This window comes from Centruroides sculpturatus, unplaced genomic scaffold, assembly GCF_000671375.1.
Source record: "Centruroides sculpturatus isolate CEXI.00-Female unplaced genomic scaffold, Cexi_2.0 scaffold380, whole genome shotgun sequence".
Taxonomy (NCBI): domain Eukaryota; kingdom Metazoa; phylum Arthropoda; class Arachnida; order Scorpiones; family Buthidae; genus Centruroides; species Centruroides sculpturatus.
The window spans coordinates 317,739-345,163 of record NW_019384570.1 but is presented as its reverse complement, the minus strand read 5'-3'; the positions used below and the strand labels follow the sequence as shown (position 1 = coordinate 345,163).

General features: G+C 32.3%; 1 protein-coding gene across 2 annotated transcripts in view; it reads right to left on the bottom strand.

Moving 5' to 3' along the window:
- The window catches only part of LOC111624155 (zinc finger protein GLIS3-like), a 37,772-nt gene extending 11,765 nt beyond the window's left edge, over positions 1-26,007 (bottom strand). Inside the window, exons 1-3 of one of the 2 annotated variants that reach the window (XM_023366952.1) lie at positions 25,876-26,007; positions 20,139-20,464; positions 266-1,773 (exon numbers count right to left, since the gene is read on the bottom strand). In XM_023366952.1, the coding sequence (XP_023222720.1) occupies positions 266-1,773; positions 20,139-20,463 (1,833 nt within the window). In that variant the 5' untranslated portion in view covers position 20,464; positions 25,876-26,007. Of the gene's footprint in view, positions 1-265; positions 1,774-20,138; positions 20,465-23,941; positions 24,020-25,875 lie in introns of those variants that run through there. The other variant, XM_023366953.1, reaches the window with a different exon arrangement.
- Between the last annotated feature and the right edge of the window lie 1,418 nt (positions 26,008-27,425).

The window sequence follows — 27,425 nt, the reverse complement described above, 5'->3', positions numbered from 1 at the left end:
ATTACAATCGACAGATTAATTATAATTAATATTATATTTATGAAAAATAATCCATTTTATTTATCGAAGTTTTCTAATTTTCGTGCCGGAAACACGAAATAATTAGAAAACTTCGATACAACTGGAAACAAGAAATACTTTTGGCTACGAGTGAATTCAAAAGAATTGTTTGTATTTGTCCGACTTACCTCGTCTTTAAATAAAAGAAACGAATAGAGATGTGTAAAGAAGAGGAATTATTTTATAGAATTAGCAAAGAACTTACCGTGCACTTGTTAGGTTTCTCGCCAGTATGAACTCTCATATGAATCAACAATTTGTATCGAGCATTGAACGGTCGATATCTTCGTGGACAACTCTGCCAGAAACATGCGAAATCTTCTCCTTTCCTCTGATCGATGTGACACTTCTCGATATGCTTCACCAATTCGTCTTGGTTAGAGAACGTCGTCGACATGCAATCCACCCATCGACACACGTAATGAGGTTTTCCCTGTTCCGTATCGGTACCATCGGCGGCTCTTTCCCCTTCCGAACTATCGAAACTCGAATAACTGGAAGGTTGGCTCTGGCTGCTGTCCGAAGAATTCTTTTTTTGAAATTTCAATTTTCGTGCCATGTGTTGATCGTAACTGGGAGGAGGGTGGATGGGCACTTGAGGCGGTAGATTTCCCGAAGATTCCGCCGAATACAGACAGGACGATTCGGTAAAAGGCTCGGATTTCACCCGCTGATTCTCCAGAAAATGGGAGGAATCGTTCTGGGAAAGGACGGCTCGATTAGAAGGGAGCGAGCCGCTGGTGTTGGCCACGAAGCAATTGGATTCTAATATTTCCATGCTCTGGTACACGGCGAGATTGCCGTCCAGGCCCATAGACTCGTCCCGAATGTTTGGCAATTGATTCTGCGAGTAAGATAATCTGGGATTAGAAAATATGGACTGCGGACTACCGGTGCTGTTTCGCGCGGATAAATGCCCGTAGCATCCGGTCTTGTCCCCGGCGGGCGACATGCTAGAAGAGGAACTGTGAGATCCACCCAGGTAAGCCACTAGTGACGTGGGAGACATTCTAATAATGGCATTCAGGTCCAGTCCCTCGGCGGAGAGGGGCGAAATGGAGAGCGAACGTTTATTCCGAGAACTGCGACTGGAATAGGAATGTCGCGGATTGGCAAATGATGCGGGGTAAGACGATAAATCGGAATAATTCGTTGGAAGAGGTGGAGCCATCTGGACACCCAAATTACTTTCCAAGAAATCTCTGGATGATGGCAACTGTGTCTCCGGTTTGATGCAAGTGGCTTGGTCTTTTTCCATAGGTGACGGAGAAAGCGGAATTTCCGACGGTGGAGTGTTGATTGACGAAGATTGAGGGGACAGGAATATCGAAGACAGATCGTTGGAGTGAAGTACGTCTAGATAAGAATTGGAAGACTGACAACTGTTCGATTCTAAACACGAACTGTACAAATGATCGGTGGCGATGAGATTGGCCAGCATGTCGTCCGGATAGTTGCACAGAAGATCGTGGTTGTAGCAAAGAAGATTACTGTCGATTAACGCTTCGGCATCGTCGTAAGTGTCTTTGTTTCCGGCAGAATGAATATAATTGGACTCGGGAGACATCTCTGCGAACGGACTGGCAGAACTGCTAAGATTGTTATGAAGAGGCGAATTGCTGCTTCCCACAGGTGAGGGCAAAATGTCTAAATGCATGGTAGTAAGGCACTTTAATCTCGGTAAACTGTTCTTAATAGTTGAACTATTCAAACCTGTTAAAGAAAATTTTTATTTATTAATATTTAATTCATATTTTTAAATTTATCCATCTTACTTTTAAAAAGTAAGATGGATAAATTTTCGATATCGATTAAAATTACACTTACAATATAGATTTTACGTCAATGTGTCAATTTTTTTTTAAATTCCACTTATAAGTGAAATAAATTTTTAAAAAAATTGACTATTATAATCATAAATTGCGTGTTGCAATTGAAGGAGATTTTAATACGATTTCGAGAAGAGGAGGAATTAGATTTTAGCACCGGTGGGTGGTCAGGTTAAATGTAGATCAAATGCTAGAGATAAAAATAGATTTAATTTGTGATAGAGGTTTTAAATCATTCTTTGAGAATGACTTGGAGAATCTTTCTACGAAATTCCGACTTAGCAACGATTATTCGAAAGAGGACGCGATTCGAAGAATTTCTTTGGTGACAATGAAAACTTCTGTTTATTTAATAGAATCAAACGATCTTTTTGTCTCTGAAACAAAAAAACGATAACTAGATTTTGCTTTAGAATTTGTGAAATGAAATGTTTAATACAATTAAATCTTTAAATTATTAAATTATTTGTTTAATATTTAATTCGCATTGATTTTTAAGTGAATGACGAGTTATGAGGTAGAAAACAAGAAAATCGCTACAGAAAATTAGATAATATACGGATAAAAAGTAATAAAACTTATAGATTCTTTAATATGTAAGCGGTTCAAAATTTCAATCAGTTAGCCAATGAAATCATTCGTCTATGGACGTTATTCTGGCATCGCCATCTTATATTTTTTAAGTTTCTGTGGCATTGTCAAAAGTATTTTATAAAAGGAAATAAAACTACTTATTCTTAGATGAAAAGTTTTAATTAATTCATAGTTTACGAAATTCTCGCAATGAGAAAAATACAAAAAATCCGAAAGTCAGTTAACCCAGCTTTACTTTTAAGAACGATTAAAACCTGCTTGAAACAGTTATTATTCGTAATTCGGTTACACTCGATGGAGCAAATGTATTGCATTCTTAAAATAATCTTAAATNCTATCATCTGCGGAAGAAAAGAGCACTTTCTCAAATACATTTTAAAAAATTCTAAGTTAATAAGACGTTTAAATCTAAATTAAATAAACGTTTAGTATTATTATTAGATTTGTTTCGTAATATATACTGTATATTTTTCAATTTTCCTATTAAAATCTTTTCAAAAATGAATTAAACGTCGCTGACATCCTTTTAAGAACGATTAAAACCTGCTTGAAACAGTTATTATTCGTAATTCGGTTACACTCGATGGAGCAAATGTATTGCATTCTTAAAATAATCTTAAATTATACTTCTACTAATTAATTTTACATACGTATATATGAAAATATATTACATCATTCGGATGGATGAAATCTATAAAATTATTGAAGCATAAATTTACAAAAATACCCGAGTTAATCTTATGTATAACTGCGAGAGACGGATCTAGCTAATGCATATTAGCACGTAAGAGATTAGAGTCCATTTCGCTTACTTATAGTATGATATCGAATGTGCCCCTTTGTTATTACCAAAGAGTTAAGACTAGGCCTCTAACACCTATTGAACATTACGCTTGGCCTCTTTCTTGACTTCCCTTATATATCTTATAAACAATTTTCTAATAGTTAGGTAACAATAAACGGTTTTATTTGATTTAAACTTGGGTCTCGGCAGCATAATTATAAATACACGATTAGTAAGTACATAATCTTCGTGCCAAAGAAAGAAACTCAATATTAGTTTCACTATTATTTAATCAAATATCTCCAAAACTGTAAAAGTTAGAAAAAAAATAAATAAAAACATTAAAATTATGTATAGAATAGACTTTAGTTTTCCATTTAAAACCAAAAGAGATTTGTCATAATTTTAAATTTAGTTTCTTTGCTTAACAAATATTTCAAATATTTGTTTATTAAATTTTAATACAAGGAAAAGACATTTCCCCCCAGAAAAGAAAAGAAACCAGATTAATAATTTGCATAATGTATTGATATAATGGCTTTTCATATGAATTTAAAAAATTACTGAAATTTCCTCAACATGAATTTTGTGTTTGAGTAAAATTTGCTTTTCTACAAGAGTCGCCGAGAAGAAAAAACGAGAAATTTTCTTCGAGTCTAGGGAAAACTTAGCGAGATATAATTGTTCCTGCTTCTATAATAATTTTTTACTAACAAAAATACAATCGTCGAGATTGTTTTTTTATTGATGAAGAAACATTCTACGTAATTCATTTGTTCAAAGAAAAATGACAAAAGGGTGTGGAGCCGAGCTTTCATGGACCCTCTCTACTTGGGTCCCATAAAAGCTCTCGACGGCCCTGTTCTCTACTCGACTAAGTTTTATGATCTTCTTTATAAAATGGATTGCAAAGGAAAAAAGAGTACTTCAATCAAACAATATGTTAGAATATAAACACAAATATATACATAAAATACTTTGTAACTTCTATTTGTATTATAAATATTACTAGCCCTCAATTGTAAACGGCCGAGTGGCGGAGCAGTTAAAGTGATAGCCTATGGTTCTAGAGAATCCGGAATCGAATCCGGACGGGTCGAAAAACCTCTCGAAATTTTTCGGAGGTGGTCCGTCCGGATATATCGGACTCCGTTCTTCATCACCCGGCCGCTCTTATAGTGGGACTTATGGATCTAGCCGAACCCATAATGGGCTGGCTAAAAAGGCCATCTTAGTGCCCGTAGGGTGGGAAAGAGTTTTAAAAAAACCCTCGATTGTGAATAGAATCCATAGATATTAATTACGTCGTCTGAATGTCTCTCAGTCGGCCTTCACCTTGAAAGTAGTAAAAGATATGAATCCGCCAACACCCAAAATATGGCTAGAACCGTATCTGTACACAGGATGCGTAGATTATACATTTTGATAATCACAAATTCAAACGTGCCCTTTTAATAGAAAAATTGCAAAAATTAAGAAAAGTGAAGAAATGTATACAATAGTCTAAACCCGTTTCTTGGTGAACATTTCACTTCGTCTGTTCAAGAATGCCATTAAATACTTATCTTGAACAATCTAAAACTCGAAATGATGTCAAATGCCTCAAAGACTTATCATAATATATATGTCTAAATTATGTTGTTTTGAAATATATAGCAACTAAATCATTGATATTGAATGATATTTTCAATAAAAACTCTGATTCAGCATTCGTTAAAGTATATAAACTTATACAGTGTTAACCTTATATATTAGTAAAGACTGCATTTAAAAATAAACTTAAAACTTGGAAAATTTCTAATTAAAACAAGTATAATTAGAAATTGTTAATACAACATAAGCATCAGTAATTTAACTTTATAAAACTGAATTAAAAACAAGTAAATATTGCCAGGTAATACAATAGACATTTTTCATTTTCTGTAACATATTGGAATAACGTCTCGACTTTTTTGTCAAGAGATTTATAATCTTAAATTGAAGCCACGTCGAGAGTTTGAATTAAACCTTGTTCTTTTTATATCTGGAGATCGAGAACGTATATAGGTACAACTGTGATTTTAACAAAAGCCAACGACACATGCAGAACAATGGGTTTAAAAGTGACACCAAAATGACAATGGCATTGTACTCTGCCAGAATATAAACGACATAACCCGCTCGTGATACGTCACACGGCTACTTAGTGGGGGCATCGAAAACAGCTGTGAATTAAGAAAGACAGCTGCTTCGATTTAATAAGTCCTTACGGAGTGATGTCTTTCGTCGAATGACTTTATAAAAACAGGAAAAAGATTTAGGAAACGGATAACTTATCTATCATCTGCGGAAGAAAAGAGCACTTTCTCAAATACATTTTAAAAAATTCTAAGTTAATAAGACGTTTAAATCTAAATTAAATAAACGTTTAGTATTATTATTAGATTTGTTTCGTAATATATACTGTATATTTTTCAATTTTCCTATTAAAATATTTTCAAAAATGAATTAAACGTCGCTGACATCCTAATTGAAATATAGGAATACTCATTTTATTTCCGTATTTTGGTGAAAATTTTCATACTTTTCATTGGAAAATGTGTGAAATATGCAAAATACTTTTTATCTGATAGTATCGGATTGTCGATAGTGAAGATATCACTTTCATTTACAATTCAAAAGCCACGAATAACATAAATGGCATTCCACGTATCGTTTTATATTGGACTTCATCGTAGTGTACCCTCTGAAGAAGTAGAAAGTAGAAAGACAATTACAAGTATAAAGTCGAACTGCAGGAAAGTTCGACTTTATACCCTTAGTTAAAAAATTCTTATAATTCTTATGAGTAAAAATGTCCGAATTTTAAGGACGTTTGCACTAAAGAGGCAAACTGTAGAAAGATAATTTATTTATCGATTATCTTCTAGAAATGCAGGTAAAGTAACTAAGAACCCTTCATTACAGCTCTGAACACGTTATATTTAAAAAGCCTAACATACTGATACGTGAATAAAAAAGCCTACGCAACTGAGGTTTTGCGCTTTGCTTTTGTTACATTTTAATCGATATTATTAGAATCATATGAAATATATATAGGCCTATTTAAATACGTTAATCTACAACACTCGACTTTGATCGTCCTTAGTAAAGATATAAATATGTAGTAGTAACGATTTTGACAAATAAAAGGCGGTTGTGATGTCAATCTCGTAGCTTTGTAGGTTAATTCTCAAAGTTGGATATCTGCCATTACGGAACTTAGTATTCAATCCATCTGCACTATTTGAACTTCTCTCTGCTTCGACATTCTTTATTACTCTCTTTTCTTATCATTCGTCCACTTCTGCCAAAATATTTTTTCTTATCTTCTATTTACCATTACTTTCATTGATGTCCTTTGTTTCAAATATTTACTAACGAAATTGTTTTTATTCATTAATCACACTCTACTTCTTCGGAGGTTTAAGCTTTGGAGTTTCTAAAATACTTTCGATAAGTTCGAATTTAAGTTGAAGATAAAGTTTATTGTCGAAGACGAAAGAGAAACAAATAGCTTTCATTAAACAATAGAAAAGAAATCCAACAGATAATTTGTGAAATAATTTACTAAGATTCCAACTGGTAATTGACCTAACCTGGAAAGCAATTAAGAAATGACTTTGCACCAGCGGCGCCCACGGACTATAAAAAGGGGGACACGAGATATAAAAACGGGTATCGTACATTATGCAAGAAGCATCAAACTATGATTCGACACGGAAGGTGGCACTGGTTTAAATCGGGCTAACTTGGCCTCGAAAACGGGACACATTCCTTGTTTTCCAGGCCAAGTTTTGGTCAACGTATTTACGACCAATTTTCATGGGACAGATATCGTTCGTTACTTTTTATATTTGCAGAATAGGCTACAAGTCGTAAATTTTCTGTTCGTTGATAATGGAATTTGGTGCCCCTTGGGAATCAGGAATAGGGCAACACAGACGAAAAGGGAGGCACGTGCCCCAATTTACTGGCGGCCCTGCTTTACACAAAAATCATTTTAAATTGTCTGTTTATCCACTTCGTTTCTATTTATGTAGTTTATTATAATTAATTATTCAGAATCTTCTTATTATCTACTCGATTATATATTAAAGCAAAGAGAATATAATAATGGTAATAACTCCTAACATAACTCAGATATAATTAGAAAGAAGCCATACTTTAATAAGAGTACAAAACGAATTTGTTCTATTTAATGTATCAATTTATGTTAGTTACGTCTAAACTTTAGAAAACAATTAAGCATTGTTTTCTTCCGATTTTCATTTCGGGTAAATAATTCATTTATTATTAAATATAAAATATATTAATTTGTAAAAAAGACGGAATTAACAATTTAATACATTCCTTAAATCTTGTAGTATAAAGTGTTTTTCTTTTAATTTAATAGATTAATTTGGTTATTTTAAATTAACTCTTCTCTAATCGCTCTTTTAAAGTTAAAAAAAAGGTTTTAAAAATACAACTTCAATAAATTCCAGAGCGTCATTCTTATTTCATTGATGACAAGCGTTTGAGTTAATGCTATTAAAACCATTAACTAAATCAAATTAACACAGTGATTTTATTATGGAAATTTGACGGGCAAATTATTCCTTACTACCGTTGGGAATTCGAATTGCATAAGTACCTACGCGATTTTCAATAGTCATCGCGTTACCACGATACCGAATCATAGAACACGAGCAAAGTGTCGTCGTATCTCATACCCTATATTATCTAATTGATTCAAATCGCTGTATATAAAATGCAATTTTAATGCAAAAATGTAAAATTTATCGACTGTTTTTTACAATTAATATTTCTAAAGATCGTTAATCTTCGAATTATTATAGATAAAGATTTTATTGTTTAAATATAGGCAATTATAAGAATAAAAGGCGATCCAATTTCTCTCTTTTTACTATTTTCATTTTATTCTTTGCTATAAATTTCACGCAAATCTTTTCTAATCATTTAGAAATGTTCCTCTGATCGAAATAAGTTTGCTATAATTGTTTTAAAATTACAAATATATATATATAAATTACAATTAAAATTAATTTAATTGAATTTATATAATTAATGTTTATTTAAAAATATAAAAATGATAAGATTTAAAATGGTCCTGCAGAAAGTAATGTATTAATTAAACTATATTTTAAACACATTAGAAAACAATTTTAATTATTTAATATTTACCGACTATTTTAAAAATATTAATATAGGTAGAAAGAACGTCCTTAAAAATTTTTAGAGGTTTTTTATGTTTGAGATTCTCTAATAGTTTATTTCTCTAAAAGTCTTTCACGTGTGTGGGAAAAAGACTGACGATCATCTTTACCATTGCTGATTCGGTTGTGCAGGCCTTACTCGCTTTTAAAGTGTCTGAATTTCTATCTCGTCGTCATTTTTTCGACAAAGCGCTTCCTTTTGGTTGTCTTTTCATTTATTTATTTGCTTTTTTATTCGTTCAAACGCAATTTAAATACACTCCTCTGCCAAAAAGCTAAAATCTAATTTACTATTCTGTTTTCAAGGCTTGCTAATCGCGTGTTTTCCATACATCTGAAAAAATGTATACAGAGAGTAAATCTATCTTTTATAGTTCATTTTTTCTAATTATTTCAATAGAATTTTCTAAATTTCTAAGATTTCTTTTGTAGTTTTAGCTTAAAAAGTTTGTTCTGTAAAATATTTTAATAATTAAAGTCTAAAATACAGATAATTACATTATAATCTATGCCTTATAAGAAATTTTAGGTTTTTTTTTTTTAATCTGTGTTTTAAACTTTAGTTGTTAAAATATTTTATGGGACAAAATTTTGTAATTATAACCTAAACTTTAGAAGAAATTTTAACGCTTTATTTAACAGATTAAATAGAAATGTTAGGATCGAAAACCGAAATCCGAAAAAGATAATTAAGTCGATCGCGCGTTAAAAATTGCTCAGAAACAAGACGAAAATAATAATCGAATGCTATAAATTACTGATAAATATCGAAATTTAAAATTATTTACATACGAAATCCTGTTTTGGATAGTCTAAAAGTGCAGATTCGAGTTCTAAGCAGAATTTTAACCTTATAGCCCATAGAAACTGCTCAAAACTCGAAACTACAGTTATGACTCTAGATAAAATATGTTTTCGCCCGTAAAAACGTAAAATATAGTAATCAATGTGCACCAAAGTAGAAATTATTCTATCAAAATTAAAAGTCAAATAAAAAACATAAGTGTTAATCACGTAAGAACTAACAGAAGAAAAACTAATATATATATAATTTATAAACATTGTTTTAAACATTAAGGGGGCAAATATAGAAGACGAAACTATCTCTAGAACTTACAAAGAATTGATTTCTTTAAACCGATGTGGACAAAGCTGGAAAGTTTTCCACTTACCTATAATCCATTAATTTTGGTAAATAGAAGAAGTCGTTGTTTCCACTTCCATATGAAAATAAGTTTTATTTGAGGAAAGAGGAAAATCGAAAGGAAGGAATACGTCACACGTGCTAAACAGACACGTCGTCCCAACGTAATCGTCGCTGTCCGTTTTCACTACCGGCGATATCGTCCTAGTGCCGTTTCCTGTCAGACCTCCTTCGAGATTTTTTTTCTTCGCTTCATTCGGTTTACAAAGTTACGAACTTTATCGATCCCGTTTCTTAATTTTCACTTAAATCTTTCGATAAATTGCGCCGCGCTTTACTTAATTTATTCTCTTCCGAACCAGTGTCTACGGTTTACAAGAAATTAACAATTATCGATTTAGCACGGATAGATTCTAAATATTAAACTAAATGGGTTCGAATGCCGAAACATGTTCGTTAGTCAAATTACTCGTTAAATGCATTTGTATTCTTTAATAATTAAACATTTTTCTATAGCAATTTTTGCCGGTATACTATCGGGACTACTGTGTTGGGGGCATCGTTTTTAAAACTTTGAATACTCTCCATAAAATGCCTCGTTTATAAGACTAATAGTCTGTGTTCTCGACTATTTAATCTGTTCATCTAGCACATTTTCGTTTCGATTAGCACGTGCGCTTCTAATGGCTCGACTTTTTCCAGCAGCGGGACCATCCCCCCTCGTCGACTTCTCCCCAGCAGAGACAGTGGAAAGGCTTGTAACGGTATCACGTGGCCGCGCGTGGCTTAAAAGGACCCTTCGGGGAGGTAAAAACTAAGCAACAAGGGGCAACTTCCAACTCTTCTCTATCGTCGTAAACAAAACCGAAATGCCACATTTGTATATTTTTTTTTCTCTGGAAGCATTCGGAAATTAAATGATAAAAAAAATAAAGCAGCGTAATCGGTTATCTTCCGGAAGGTAATACTTAAAATCGAAGAGGAAGACGATGTAAATCGACACCTCTGTTGAAAATTAATCCTTTGATAGTTAGGCGTACAACGTATATAAATAATAAATTTCCAAGTAAAACCGGTAGCAGATGCAAACTCACAAATGATAAAGTTATTGATAGTAACAATATTCTCGTCTGCTTCTTTCTAGTGTACTGTACAGTGCATTTAAATCAAAGACGAAGCAGGAAATATATTTTAATCTAATATATATATAATTTATAAACATTGTTTTAAACATTAAGGGGGCAAATATAGAAGACGAAACTATCTCTAGAACTTACAAAGAATTGATTTCTTTAAACCGATGTGGACAAAGCTGGAAAGTTTTCCACTTACCTATAATCCATTAATTTTGGTAAATAGAAGAAGTCGTTGTTTCCACTTCCATATGAAAATAAGTTTTATTTGAGGAAAGAGGAAAATCGAAAGGAAGGAATACGTCACACGTGCTAAACAGACACGTCGTCCCAACGTAATCGTCGCTGTCCGTTTTCACTACCGGCGATATCGTCCTAGTGCCGTTTCCTGTCAGACCTCCTTCGAGATTTTTTTCTTCGCTTCATTCGGTTTACAAAGTTACGAACTTTATCGATCCCATTTCTTAATTTTCACTTAAATCTTTCGATAAATTGCGCCGCGCTTTACTTAATTTATTCTCTTCCGAACCAGTGTCTACGGTTTACAAGAAATTANCCTCCTTCGAGATTTTTTTTCTTCGCTTCATTCGGTTTACAAAGTTACGAACTTTATCGATCCCGTTTCTTAATTTTCACTTAAATCTTTCGATAAATTGCGCCGCGCTTTACTTAATTTATTCTCTTCCGAACCAGTGTCTACGGTTTACAAGAAATTAACAATTATCGATTTAGCACGGATAGATTCTAAATATTAAACTAAATGGGTTCGAATGCCGAAACATGTTCGTTAGTCAAATTACTCGTTAAATGCATTTGTATTCTTTAATAATTAAACATTTTTCTATAGCAATTTTTGCCGGTATACTATCGGGACTACTGTGTTGGGGGCATCGTTTTTAAAACTTTGAATACTCTCCATAAAATGCCTCGTTTATAAGACTAATAGTCTGTGTTCTCGACTATTTAATCTGTTCATCTAGCACATTTTCGTTTCGATTAGCACGTGCGCTTCTAATGGCTCGACTTTTTCCAGCAGCGGGACCATCCCCCCTCGTCGACTTCTCCCCAGCAGAGACAGTGGAAAGGCTTGTAACGGTATCACGTGGCCGCGCGTGGCTTAAAAGGACCCTTCGGGGAGGTAAAAACTAAGCAACAAGGGGCAACTTCCAACTCTTCTCTATCGTCGTAAACAAAACCGAAATGCCACATTTGTATATTTTTTTTTCTCTGGAAGCATTCGGAAATTAAATGATAAAAAAAATAAAGCAGCGTAATCGGTTATCTTCCGGAAGGTAATACTTAAAATCGAAGAGGAAGACGATGTAAATCGACACCTCTGTTGAAAATTAATCCTTTGATAGTTAGGCGTACAACGTATATAAATAATAAATTTCCAAGTAAAACCGGTAGCAGATGCAAACTCACAAATGATAAAGTTATTGATAGTAACAATATTCTCGTCTGCTTCTTTCTAGTGTACTGTACAGTGCATTTAAATCAAAGACGAAGCAGGAAATATATTTTAATCTAATATATATATAAAACATACACATGTTACAGTTTTAAAACTATCTCTTAATATATACATAACTTATATACATTTATTAGATTTATTTCTTTTTATTTTATTTTTTTGCGTTTTTCTGTCATGTAAATGCCAAGAGAGCCTTTATGTGATCAGACGGTATTCAATACTTTAAAGTTATCGTAAAATTACTTCGACTGACATGTTATTTTACGTAGTAACAGTTTGAAGGACAGATAATCAAGCCTCGCTCTTTTAGATATAGTAAAACCTGTGTAAACCGCACTGTACCGAATATTTTTTCCGGTTTGGCAGGCTTCTGTTCTACATGGTTTTTTTAAAAGAGAAAATCACTCCGTTCCGAAGATTTTTCCCGTTTTGGACCTCGAAATGCACAAATATATACTTGTTTCAGTCTAGCCGGAATATAGTAATAAGAGCGGTGCTCCAAGACTGTAGAAAGGGGGCATCATACATTAATTTAGTTAATTTTTCTACTTTAATTATTTATATAATTTTTATATTTATAATTTTTGAATGCCACTTCAACCTTTTTATATATATTTTTGTATTTCCAATATTAATGCAACACTTAATATATGTATTTTTAACATTTAGGTTGTTGGTGGAGAGCCAAGATTTCATTCCACACGTAAATCCTTTCTGTTTTATAACTTTTGTTTTCATATCTTTGTTGTTTACAGACTTTTGTCTCTTCTGTAAAACAGTATTTTATACTTGACACCATACTTACTTTTTTATTTTTATTTTCCATGATTTATTTTTACTCTTCTAGTTTGGCTTTCTTTATTTCTTATTTTCTACTTTCCTCTCTGTGATTTTGCTTGTTAAATGTACTATATTTATTTCAAAATTATTAATAGCAAATAAGATAAATGTAATCTAAATTTGTTAATTTTAAAAATAATTTTGTTAGAAACTATTAATTACATACATTTATGTGTATATAAAATAATTGCGGGCTTTAGTTATCTTTTAGTTTTATATAAAATTACCATTATGATTATTCTATAGGCCTATATAAAAATCACATTTTCTATAGAATAAGGATAAATTATGTTTCTTACTTAAAAGATTAAATCTTCGGGCCCTTCTATGCCCGATAATCTATGCCTCTACTTGTACTCGGGACCAGATTTTTCAGAACCCGACCTAAATAAAGGCATATTATCATAGCCATTTAGCATCCCTCCACCTAAATTTAGTCTTTTCTAAAAATTCTCGTTATTTAATTAATTAATTTTTAATAAAACACGCATAATTTCATCAAAAATTTTCATAAAAATTGATTATTGTATGGTTGTAATGCCTATACTACTGTCATTGACGCATTCATTCATTCACTGTTTTTTATTGTCGGGTGATACGATAGTTGTCGACTGTTCGCTCCATATGACGTAATTTTTTTCTTCGACCTTTCAAATTTAATATATCGAGTTCGTGACATTTATTTTAAACGGCTGCAACGTCGATAATATTTACGAGACGGGTCGTACTTATCTTAAAAATAAAATAAACGATAAGAATAAAAATCGAATGTCGTTTAATTAAAATTATTGTTCAAATTTAAATTAAAGTATTCGTACAATACGTGAGACAAGGAATAATTTCAAAAAATACAGAAAGTCAAAGTAATTTCTTTTAGTTATTTAATCAGTTTCTGATATTTCGTTCTTATTTTTACCAGAAAACTCCCTAAACTCTTCTTGATCTTTTGTTATACTCTTAACTATAACACTTTCGACAGTCAATCCTCAGTTTTATATCTCCAGCATCTCGTTTGATTTTCTTCTCCATTTGTATTTGTGGTATCTGCCCTATCTACTTTGAAAATCGTCTCATTTTTATTATTTTCATTACTGTAATCACTCTTTCTCTTAGTTCACGTCTACAGCATTTATTTCTAGACTCCCTAATATTTTTTGTAATATAGAATTAGTCGTCTTAGGCGAGTTGATAGCTTTCCTTATGTAATTTCCTGGTGATAAAACCCAAATACAGATCCATTGACACTGTTAAACTGAACAATTCTACCAATTGAAATTCCAATATTTAATCTAATTAACCTTCTATTTATTAGTCAAAAAATTACTTACGCTGGTTTTCGATTTATTTACGTAAAAATAAGGTTACGCTTACTCTAAATATGTTTTAGATAGAGTATGGCTGAATATAGGATTACATACTCGTCGTGCCCACCTCACCGAATTACCCCACACGTGTTAGATTCAAAAAAGTGTCCGCTTAAAAAAACAAACCACATAATATACTAAATACATATGTCGATATTTATTACTATTTACAGAGTGGGTAAGCATCGCAGATAAAAATATTCAGATTTTATGATCGTTTCTATCGTTACTTTTAGCGGACGGCAAGAAATTATAACTTACTTTTTTGACGGTTGAAATTTATTTAACACAGTTGTACTTTAAAAATTCTCATAGAATAAAAAATTAGGACATAATAAGTATTAATATCAAAAATTAAATTTTAGTTTCACTATGATTTTATTTGGTTATTAAAACTCCGAGTCTAAATTTAATTCTAAAAAATAACTTATTGAATACTGTAATCTGTGCAAAAGACGGGAGAAATGAGAGAAAGGAATAGAAAAAAAATAGTGAAAAGAAGAAACTTATAAAATCCTATAAAAAGAACTGTTTATTTTTTAAAATTAAACATTATTTTGTTGCATACGTGCGAGAAACCGCAAAGCTTGCATCGATTATGACATCGTAAACACAAGGGCGCTTTTCGTCGACTGAAAGTTCACTGCGGCAACGGTAATAAGAAACAATTACTGACGAATAATATACCCAGACAGCGGCTAATCTAGGCTGAACAACGTAGACTAGAGCGTTAACCCGCGAATTTTCTGGTTTGTCGAGGAATTCCAATTAAATAGGATCTGAAGGCAAACTCTTTGACGGGCATGGAAAAGGCCAGGCCTATAACGGGTTAGTTAATGCAGACAACTTATGGCGTGTTCCAATTTCATCACCTCGAAACATTACACTATAAGATAAATATCTATAATACGCTATAATACGTCAGAATCCTATAAATTGTCTATTAAACACGGAAGACTTATTTACAGCAGTTTTTGTTAACTTTGTTAGCAGAAACTACAGACCAGTCCCACGTAAAATCGGGCCCGTTCACTAGAAACCACACAAATGAATTTAGGACAAAGACACTCGTTAGAAACTTTATAAAGATGTTGAAAGTGGTGTCCTCGCTCATCTATGCACCTCTGTGTACGCTTAATCGAGTTAAAACTGACTTAAAATATCCACGTCGATAGTCCATATACTTTTGTCAATATATTCCTTCGTTTAGCGTAGGACTTATAGTTCTGTCTTGTAACCTTTTCTTTTAAATATCTCCTACAAAATTAACATCATTAATATTTCATCTCAGTCGGCCGATTTTAAGTGAGACACTGTAAAATAAAACTCTTTTACTTAAAAACGATTAACTGACTTTTGGGTCGCAATGTATTTTATTCATGAGAATTTTTGAAAATCTTTTAAATAATATTATCTTAAAAACTATTTTCCTTTGGCATTTAAATAATTACATTCTTATACCCTATGTTATAGTTTTCATAAATTCAATGCAAACTTCATTTCAAGGATCCTTAATCAATATTTTACATCGATATTTATCATACGACAAATATAAATTTAGAATGTTATTGAAATGTGAAAGGTGAATCTAAAATGATCACAACTGAGGAAAAATTACACCGATTTTCTTTATATATAAATTTTAGAAAACAATTTTTAAATTTCTAGTGAACGTTCCATGTTTTATAAAAAGTTTTTTTAATAAAATTTTTCTAGAAATTATAGAAATTACAGGATTAAAAAGTATTAAGTTGTATTCTTGCCGAGAATACGACTTAATTCGGAAGGTAATTTAGCGTAGCCGATCTCTCCAATTAACTGTACACAGATGTTTCCAAAACACATCTGTTTGATATTGCTAATGTGTGAAATGTGTGCAAAAAACTAAGTACCCCACGTTTGTGTCAGTATAAAAACATTTCACCGACATACCAACGTACTGTACAACTTCGTCTTTGATATAGTCAAGCATCTTAAACGCTTGATATTCTAAAAAATACAGAATCTGAAAAAGTTTAGGTGTTAAAAAAAACAAATGTTTCTATCAGAATAATTTCTCGACAATCGGCGATTAAAACCAGTGAATTAAATATATATTTTTGGCACGAATTTTCTGTTTATTTCCGAATGTTCTTAGAGGAAAGTAAAAAATGAATTTAAGATATGACAGCTCTGAAATATGAGAAAAAATTTTGGAAAAAAGTCCCCGTTGAATGCGCTATCAAAATATTGCCAAGTGTATAAACACTTATATAACATTTTTATGAAAAGAAGAAAGGAAGAAAAACAGATAACGACGATAGTAAAAGCGTTGAAATTTAAAATTAAAGAGAATACAAAAATGTCTTTGTATTTTATTTTATTTAAATTTACTGGTCTTTGTTTCTAGCGTGTTCGCAGAATGTATACGTAAAAAATTAACGAACTAATTCTTCTAGTCTTTCTACAGACACTACAAGATGGTTGAAACAAAACACAAATCGATCTTTTATCAAAACCTATGACGTCGCTCAAATAATATAAAAATGTCTTCCTCTTCGATTTAAATACAATAAAATTTCGGTAATCTGGCACTAGTGGATTCGAGTATTACTGGTAAAACTGACAAGTCGTATAAGTTTCCCACTAATTCAAACTCTAGTTTCCACTAAACGTGACACGATATCGACCTCCAGCTTAAATAATCGAGCTTGGACTCAACATTACAGATTGTTAGGCTCGTCATCTTACGAGGGTAGTCCCAGAAGTACCCGACCTAACAAAGAAGACACAAAAAATTTGGTAAAGCATATCTTTATTTTTCAACATAGTCTCCTTTTAGCTCGATACACTTTTTCCAGCAATGTACAATAGCTTCGATCCCCTGTTTATAGTGAGAACAGTCGAGCTTCTCAAAATAGCCATCAACCTCAGACTCCACCTCTTCATTATTGGCAAATCTTTTATCACCAAGCCATTTTTTTAAGTTTGGAAAGAGAAAATAATCCGAGGGGGCTAAATCTGGCGAATAGGGTGCGTGAGGAAGCAATTTGAACCTTAACTCATTGATTTTGGCCATCGCAATAACGGATGTGTGAACTGGTGCGTTGTCTTGATGAAACAACACTTTCTTTTTCGCCAAATGTGGCCGTTTTTTCTTGATTTCATCACTCAAGCGCTGCAATAAGTTCGCATAATACTTGCCGTTGATTGTTTTTCCTGGGCGCATCCCAAAAAACTGACGCCATGACCTTGCCAGCAGATGGAACTGTTTTCGCCTTCTTTGGAGCTGATTCTCCCCTTTCAGTCCATTGTTTCGACTGTTCTTTCGTCTCAGGTGTGAAGTGATGGACCCATGTTTCATCCATGGTTATGAATCGACGCAAAAACTCGGCTTTGTTGCTGCGAAACATTGCCAAAGACTCGATTGAAACATCCTCACGACGCTGTTTTTGTCCCATTGTGAGCAAACGCGGCACCCATCTTGCGCACAGCTTTCTCATGTCCAAATTTTCAGTTAAAATGCGATGTACAGCACTTTTTGAAATGCCTACCATGTCTGCTAGCTCTCGCACTTTGAGTTGACTGTCATCCAATACCATTTTGTGGATTTTTTCCACCATTTCTGGCATGGTCACCTCACTTGGTCGACCACTACGATGTTCGTCTTGGCAGCTCGTACGGCCTCGTTTAAACTCTGCCACCCAATATTTTATTGTTGTAAACGAGGGAGCAGACTCCCCCAGAGTAGAATCTAGCTCAGCTTTAATATTGGTTGGACTGAAACCTTTCAAATGAAAGTATTGTATCACATAACGATGACAAATTTTTTCAATGTTTACAAATTCACTGAGATTGTTCACTATTTATGGCTGCCAAAAAATACTATACAACGTAACGTCTTCAAACTTCAAACTTAAGCTTTATAAGGTTAATACTTTCGAACACAGTCATTTTTTTTCAAACAAGTACCGCCATCTATGTCAGGTCGGGTACTTCTGGGACGACCCTCGTAGGCTGCTCGATAATGTACAGTATTCTATAACAAAATACTGTAATGTACAAACAAAATTTGGTCCCTCGAAATTTCCCAACGAAAATATTGTAATTCCCACTAAATTTCTCAGAGTCGGCACTTTAATTTTTTACTAAATTTAGTGGAAATCCACCAATTTGGCAACACGGACTACCGGCGACGGCGGCACGCTCGGTTGTTTCCATCAGTGGTGTCTAACTTACGTTTTGCCACATCATTATCCTTAGCCGACGAATTTGGTAGACTCTGCGCTATCAAATTCGTTTGTGTGGCATCGAATTCGCCTTACTTCGAACGATCCGGCAATCTCCTTCATCCGACTTTGTTTTGGTCTCGTATATGTCGGATTACCGAGACTGTACTGTACTTTTTATTAAATCACATATCCCGGAATAATATTATATTTTCTCGTTTTCGAGAATTTAAAAGAAAAACATTTTTATAAAGAAAAAAACATTTTTAATTATCAAAACGTAAATAGATTATATAAGTGATATTCATTGACTTTATTAATTGGACAGATTAGCCTAAGTAATATTACATTCGCTTGGATGTATGGAGTTGGTTGTAAATAAAATTTAACGTGTAAACACATTTAATCTACATAATTATAATTAACTATTTTTGTATCGATGCCACTAAGATTCTATTACGATGCCAGATTATCCATTAAGGAAATCACAACAAGAATAAACCTTTATCCGATGCTTATGTACACGTCGATCTTTCCAAATTAGTTATTAGAAAGATTATCCGAAGGACGAATGACGTATCGCGTGTAAAAATCAAATTCCGACCCCCTAAAAACTTGACTCGTTCCATAAGTTGGACAGTTCTAGAAATGGAGCGCGCCGTTCTAGATATAAATCACGATTTAGATTTGTCCTACTAAATCATTACTCTGATATACGTAACAATGGTCAATTGTGATGGATTGGTCGTCTACAGACGAAGAATCAATATAATAGAAAATGAACTAATCTATGTTTTGAGAAACCTTCGTCCCATCTTCCACTTCTCGTTCTGTCCTAATATTGTAATAATCTAGATACTAGAATAATTCAATATAGACTATATGATATAACGATTGTTTATATTAAGGCAATAACAGAATCAACAATAATTTAAAGGTTTTTCAGATTACAAAACGAAAATTAGAAGAAATAAGTTAAAAAAAATAGGCTGACATTATCAGTATTTAATAATATAATTATATTTTTTTAATTATATTCACGTATTGGTTTCACATATATCCATAAAAAATTTTGTGTGTCGTATGCAAATTAAAAAAATTCTTCTTTAGATTATTATAAAAAGATAAACTGTTTGAAACTTTAAATAATTAATAACAATTATATTTAAGAAATTTTCAACAAACGGATGGTAAGAACAGAAACTATAAACGGAACTTTGTTCAAAACTAAGATTTAATTAAATAATTTAGAAAACTTTCTAATTTTCAATACTTACTTTGAATCATTATTAAAGATTAAACTGTTAAAACTTAAAAAAATCAAAATAAAAATTAAGCCAAACTTTTTAGAAGAATATTTTTGATTTACCTTCAAAAGGAAGAATTAATTTGATCGTAACTTTTTTTGAAGAGTTAAATTATTTTTAACTTAAACGTAACTTAGACATAGACCTTTTTAAAAGAAATGTACCGGAATTTATTTGTTGGGGCATGAAATGCCCGACAGCCAAATTGTCGTAGCCGCTTCTATATAAGGAATTAGAACGTGGCGTAGAGTCTGCCGATTCCAAACGTCCCGAATCCGATCTGCACTTCTCTAAACGTTGAATCAGTCCGAGAGAATAGTTGGAAGGAATACCGATATCCGGACATTTCTTGCACGATTGATGGTTCGATGACGTTAGCGAACAGAAATTTCCCTGCATCTGCTGCGGAGTTTTGTTACATTCTTGACTTCCGACGGTTTCTTGATTCAGATATTCGAGATTTTTGGTGGAGAATCGCCTTTCCGACATTCTGCAAAGAAAACATTTTATATCCGCAATTAATTCACATAGAATATTAAAGTTTTCTATATAATTTAGATAATGTATTCATTAAGAAGTGTAAATTTTAAGTCAAAAATTATATCGCTAAACAAAACAATTGATAACCGATAAGAGAGGGAACAGAAAGAGAAAAGAGAGAGGAAGAATTCACAATATTTCAAAATAAAACTTAAAAATTAGATACAAACAATATGATGCTTTGACGAGAGTCAGTGTGTGTTAAATATTTAGTATTCAAAACGGTGAAATCTTGTTAAAATACTATTATTCTCTTCTATTTTCAAAGAAGAATGGTATTAGAGCCAGAGATAATAGAAATGAGAATTGAAACTACATTTTCTCTCTCACGTTATAAGAATATTTTATAAATGGTTGAAATATTTTAAATTTAGTCCACGTGTAAATAAGATTAAAATAAGTTTTTAATGTTTGTACTGTACATTTATTCAGAAAATGAATAAACATATTTCTGTCTGAAATATTCCCTAAGTAATCAAAATACTCTAGAATTAATTCTGCAAATAATGACAAATTTGATTAGCTTTTCATTCATTTCCCGTGTACTTTCTGTTAGAAATTTTCCTTCCTCATTCTTAATCTACTTAATAGTTTATCCATTAATTATTTTTATTCCATCGTTAACAGCTTATATTATTCATCAAATTTTCTACTTATCCATCATTATTTATTAGTTTAATTGCTATCCGTCCGAGATCAAGAGAACTGTGGACTGATAACGTAAGGAGTATATATACAATAGCGGAAATTTAACGAAGAGGTGCCAGTAAATTAAATATTTGGAAGCGAGTAAGTCATTCCGGCGATCCTATATAAGTAGGAATAACCAAATATTTAATGAATGTAACTCTTACATGTCCAGTATCGCATATATTTTACACTAGAGGAGATACAAAAGCGAATGTCCTTCCTATTATAAAACTAGATACGATGCGTAGACAGAGTACGAGCCTAATAAAGGAAATTTATGAAAAAACGAGTAATAGAGAGACAGAGATTGAGATGGCAAGATAAAATAAGAACTGACGCGATAGAAAAGGGATTGATAGATGAAGATGTAAGAGACAGAGAGAAATAAAGATAACACATCAAAGCAACCGATCCCTAAACTTTGGTTTAAGACAGGAACGAAGAAGAGAGGGATAAAGGAAAGAAGAATGCATTACTATAATAAATATATATTCTATATAAACTCGTAAATAATCCCAATATATTCTGTAGACAAAGTAGATTAATTATCTTTTCATTAATTTCGGCGTACTTTATGTTTGTTAAAAGAAATTTTTCTTCTTAATCAAAGTAAGTCTTATCTACGAAAAAAATTTATACGCGCAAACCGAATTTACGACGGCGACATTTATATAGGCCATTGTATATCATTATAATATATAGCATAAATATTATAAACTAGAGGGTAGAAAAAATAAGGTCGATCGAAGATATAATGAAGAGAAAATATTGTGAAGAACACGAACAGAAGAGGAGTAAAATAAGAATGTAATGAATAGAGAGGAATGATTGCCGAGATTTAATTATTTTTTTTTAATTGAAGAGGTTGAAGGATCTTCGATTGCTAACCTCTCAATATAAGGGACTGACAGTCGAAGACTCTTGAGTATATACAAGTATTGTGTCTCCTTAACTATCACTTTGGTTTTATTCTATTTGACGCTGACGAAACTTTTTAGTTTTATATATAGAGTAAGTTATAAGTATATAACTTTTTGCGGAATTTCCATTATGAGTTAAATACGCATTCGAAGATTTTAAATATTTACGTTTATTTTGATAAATATTTATTAGTTCTGTTTGGTAATAGCACAAATACGATTCCTGTGTTGGATATTTTGTTATATAGTAACTTATATCTGTTCCGCAGCATAGCAAGGAAACTGATGGAATTCTCTTAATTAGAAAGTATTCCATTCGCACTCCGTAGTATTCTTATAATTTAATAAATAAATAAATATTTGCGATCCGTGAATCTCAAAGTATTGTCTTCTCCTGTTTCATACAAAAATGTTTAAGATTTGACGAAAACTCCAGTGATGCACTAACATATCTTTTCTTGTATGTTAGTGATAGAGTCCATTGTTTTCAATTTCTCGCTGTTCTTTCGTACTTTCGGAACTGCCATTGTAATTCAAACAATAATAATATTAAATGATACAAGTTTCTACAATTTTTACTATTAAATAAATTAATTGTGAAGGCAAGAAAGAAAGAATAGAAAAATCAATAATTCTTTATTAAATTTATTATATTGTAAAAAATATAATTTAGAACACTCAAAACGGGAAATAACGACTGAAGTAGAAAAATTATTTAACTATTTCTATTTTTTCCATTATTTAGAAAATATGTGGCAGTAGAAAATGTGTATTTATATTCAATCGATTATTGTAAAATGCTTTCGTATTCGCTAATTAATGTCATCTCGAGAACGATTGGATGATTGATATTCTCTCGCAGATACGATAACATCGGATCGAGGAAATACCAAGCTGGATATAGAGACGTTGCCAATATTTTTCGACATATTGGATGATCGAAGAGTTATTGCGCGTCTATCTACATTACAAACGATGCAACATGATCACTTTTACATCACTTTTTATACTAAACATATAGTCAAACCTCGATATAGCGCCATCCTCGTAATGCTCCAGCAGATCTTTCCCGTAAATAGTAAATAGAGACCTCTTCGGTATCTATGAATTATTAAGCCTCCGATTTGCATCGCAAACGACGTTGTCACCGACTCGTTTGACTTTCGAGCACGCAAACACGAAATTGTGTGTCGACTCGGTCACTACGTGTAACTCTTATTGTTCGAGGTACTTCAGTTTCTTACCACACTCAGTCGAGTGCCAATTTCAGAAAAGAAGAAATGATAGCACTAAATCGAAGTGCCAAGACTACAAATTTTTAGATCTCGATTTAAGCAGTGTCTTTTTTGCTCCTGTACATAATACAGTAGTTTTCCCGTTAACGAAACAATCATGCCGATCATCTATCTAACTCAGAGATTGAAGAACAGACAACAGACGGACGCCAGTGGAAATTTATAGGTCCGATATTTTAAAATTGCAGCCCAATTAATCAACTGCAAAGATCGTGTGATGAAATATAAGCATTTCGATCTACTGTTAACTTCACAAAACCGTCTTTACAAATATCTTAGCCATTTTTAAAGGTCAATTCGGCGAAACAAACACAGAATTGATGTAAATTAAAATTGAAAATCAGAACCTAATCTGATTCTCAAGTTCACATAAACGAATATTTTAGTAAATTTATAAGTAAAAAATCTAATTTAAATTCTATGAAATGATACAAAATCCCTAAATATTACAACTTTTACTAGTTTATTCTTAACATTTTAGAGCTCGTAAAGTAAAAGAGAAAAATGATTTTCAATACTTACTATTAAAAGCTGCAGTTAAGAGCTTTAGTCTATGGCTTCTTAGGTTTAGTTCATTAGAATACTTCATCGTTCGTTCAATTTCATTTTATGTGAATACTTCATACGACAACTCTATACAAGATGCAGAGTTGTAGAATAAAATATTCATAGAATTTCTTATAGAAATTAAATAAATTACGGTTAAAAATAGAGATTCGAAATGGAATTTATATGATTTTGTGATTAAACACATTACAATGAAAGCCTATCCATCTTTTACTTATCAGATCGTGTTCAATAAATGACGCACGAAAATATGCACCAAATAAGAACAGAGATTTATATCGATAGCCTTTAATCCTGTAAGTTAAATAAATATGAATTGGTGGACGATTATGGAGGCATACTATGGAACCACTCAGATAGCATCTTGGAAAAAGTATTTAAAGAGAAGAGGAAGATCATATGCCAAAATGAGAATAAATATAGATTCCGATGCTTTTAGCTTCTCTAATCTGGTATGAACTATTACAAGAATTGGTCATCCTTCTCGATGGACAACTGAAATTTTTGTACAGATGACATAATTCGAGCCTTCCGGGAATAAAATGCTTTTTAAATACCTTTACATAAATCTATGGAAAACATATTTATAAGATTATATTTTAAATAAATCCTTCAAATTAGTTCATATTTGATAATATATATATATAGATCAAAGTTTTCTTTAAACTTCATTTCTTTTCTTTAGGTATACACAGAGTGGTCCAAAGATCTGTTAACTATTTAAAGCCGCCTAACTTTCTGTCGTATTTAAATACTTACAGACTTGTAGGCAGCAAAACTCCATTTACTAAAGTAAATTCTAATCTCAATTTGCGATTCGTATTCAAAAGTATACTGAAAAACACGAACAAAACATAGTTAACTGACTTACGGGTCACCCTGTAGGCCAAATAACTATTGATTTCAATATATTTCTAAGTAACTATAAATTTTTCTATAAAGAATATGTTTGTTTACAAATAGTAGCGATTATAAGTCGAGGATATGAGTCATATACTCAACTTACGTACTCCATTACTTATTCTAGGAATCACGATGAATTATTTAGGTTAACAATGTTTTCAAACAAAATACAAATAGAAATATTTAACATTGAAAAATTCTTATATTTAACTACTATATTTTTTACCTTATTTAATTAAAATTGCATTTAATAGTAATAAAATTCCCTTCGGAAGTTTCCTTCTGGTGTATAAACAAAGACGATTTAATATTTTGTATCGAATAATTTGTATTTAGTTTAAGAGTAATTAAAAAATCAGTGAAATTAATAGAATAAATAGCGAATAAAATCGACAAACTGCGTTTTCTAATTATCCATATACGAATATAGAAACATATGGCTTATATTCGTACATTTAAGTATGGCAAATGAGGTTTGCTTTCTCTACTAAATGTTTTTGCTAGTCATGTTTATTTTGAGGACAGTCGTCAGCTGTGCAGCTTTCTTTGTGAGGGCGGAGATAGAAAACAACTGCGCTCCCTAACCATCGATTTACTCGTTACCGACCCGACACGTTCCGTTTATCTAATCCGGTTTAAGCTTAAATCACGTGTTTACCATTTCCATGTAGTTTACCGCGAAAGTTTCACTTTCTTCCGGATATTTTTCCATCATAAACGAAATCAGATGGCGCTACATACTTCGTTTAGGAATGTGCTGAACGCATTGCATTTGGGAAGTAGGCTACCAAGTGTTTTCCATAAATCCCTAATTTACAATCGAAGAGAAACGAGAAAACAATGCTTCGAAATTACGACACTTTTCTAAATAAATCGAATTCGTTTTATACTAAGGAAGAAGTTGTATTGTGTTGTTTAAAGGACACATGGACGGATGCCGATGCGTTTGGTTTTAGGCAGCTTTCGAGTGGCGTTAATTTACTCACCTTTCCGAATCACGTGATTCTCTTGGCCGGCGACGAATAGCCTTAGACTAAGATACCTTGTTCGAGCACATGTCCATTTAGTCGATTGTTTGGCGACTCGAGTACCGAGCGCACAGCCGACTGAAACTCCTATCATGTTTTAAAATTAACCAGAACATGCTTGGCACCCTTTCAGCTACGACAAGAAGGCAACGTCAGTTTCCCGACCGGGACACGGTGCAGAATGGGTTGAACCAGGTGTAAATTAGGATTTGCACAGTTTAGAAGTGGTGACTTACGCGCCGATGAAAATAAACCTATCCCCATGAGTATCATTTGTCAAGCACTTGTCACCATTTGACAATTAACATTAGCGAAGAAAGAATGAAATAATTTACTCTCGGCCTTCCTCTTCTTAATCGATTAATTATTATTATTATTAGAATTCCATTCTAAATATAGAAAGAAGATTTCCATCGCCAGGAGAAAATATTTTAATACAACTTTTAAGCTAACATAAAAAGAAAACTAAAAATTAGTTGGCTTACGTACAATTCGGGCGATATTTTAGCGTGGCACTTGCGCGTTTAGCACAAAATTTCTGTTCGAGAACGAATTCATCGGCTAAATATATGATTACAAAGGCGTTCGAATGGTAAAAATGTATTCGATTTATCGGCAGGTAAAATAATATCGATAGAACCTTCGAACCAATAGAGTAGAGGATCCATCGATACATCCGCTCGGCATCGACAATTTACGCTAAGATACATTGGCGATGCTGACTTTTAATAAACAAATTCGAGTAATAGACCCTATATGAAAATAATAAAACGTTAGATAATGACACAATAATAAATGAGCTACTAAAAATAGTTAAGCAACACTTAGAGAAAACATTGCTACCTTCTTAACGAGATATACACAAGGAACGTTTACTTAAGTAAAATCACGAAGCTAAAGAAATAAAAGTTACAATTGAAATGGATAAACTTTGGATGATGGCATAATTACCACGTCATTCAATAAACTGTTTGATTACCCACTGATATACTAGGGTTTCTCAAACGGTATCCCGGGATCCCGGCTATTTTTTAACCCGGGAAATCACGCAAATTTCTTAAAAATTCAGTTTTTTCTTATTTTGTGTCAAAATTGTGGAAATTTTGCAAATAGAAAGTATAGGGGAGACCGGGGCAACTTCGGCATGCGGGGTAAGTTTGTCAAGCGCTTTTTTTTAAAAACAAATTAAAAGGAGACTTTGGTTATAGATTAGGCCAGTGGTTCCCAACCTTTTTTCATTAGCGTACCCCGTGACATGTCATATCTCTAGATTGTACCCCTCATTTAAGAAATTTAGTGAGTAATCGTATTGTTAATTTTACATATTGTAACTTTANTAAAATACCGTTTAAGAAAAACTAAGAAATTAGTAGAGTTAAGATTGTGTGTGAGGTCATCTTCTAAGAGATTTTATTAAAAATAACTTTTATATTATTAATTATTATTAAAAAAAAGTAAAAAAAGACTTAATTTTAAGATTAGAGAATAAGATTTAAAAATTTTTTATT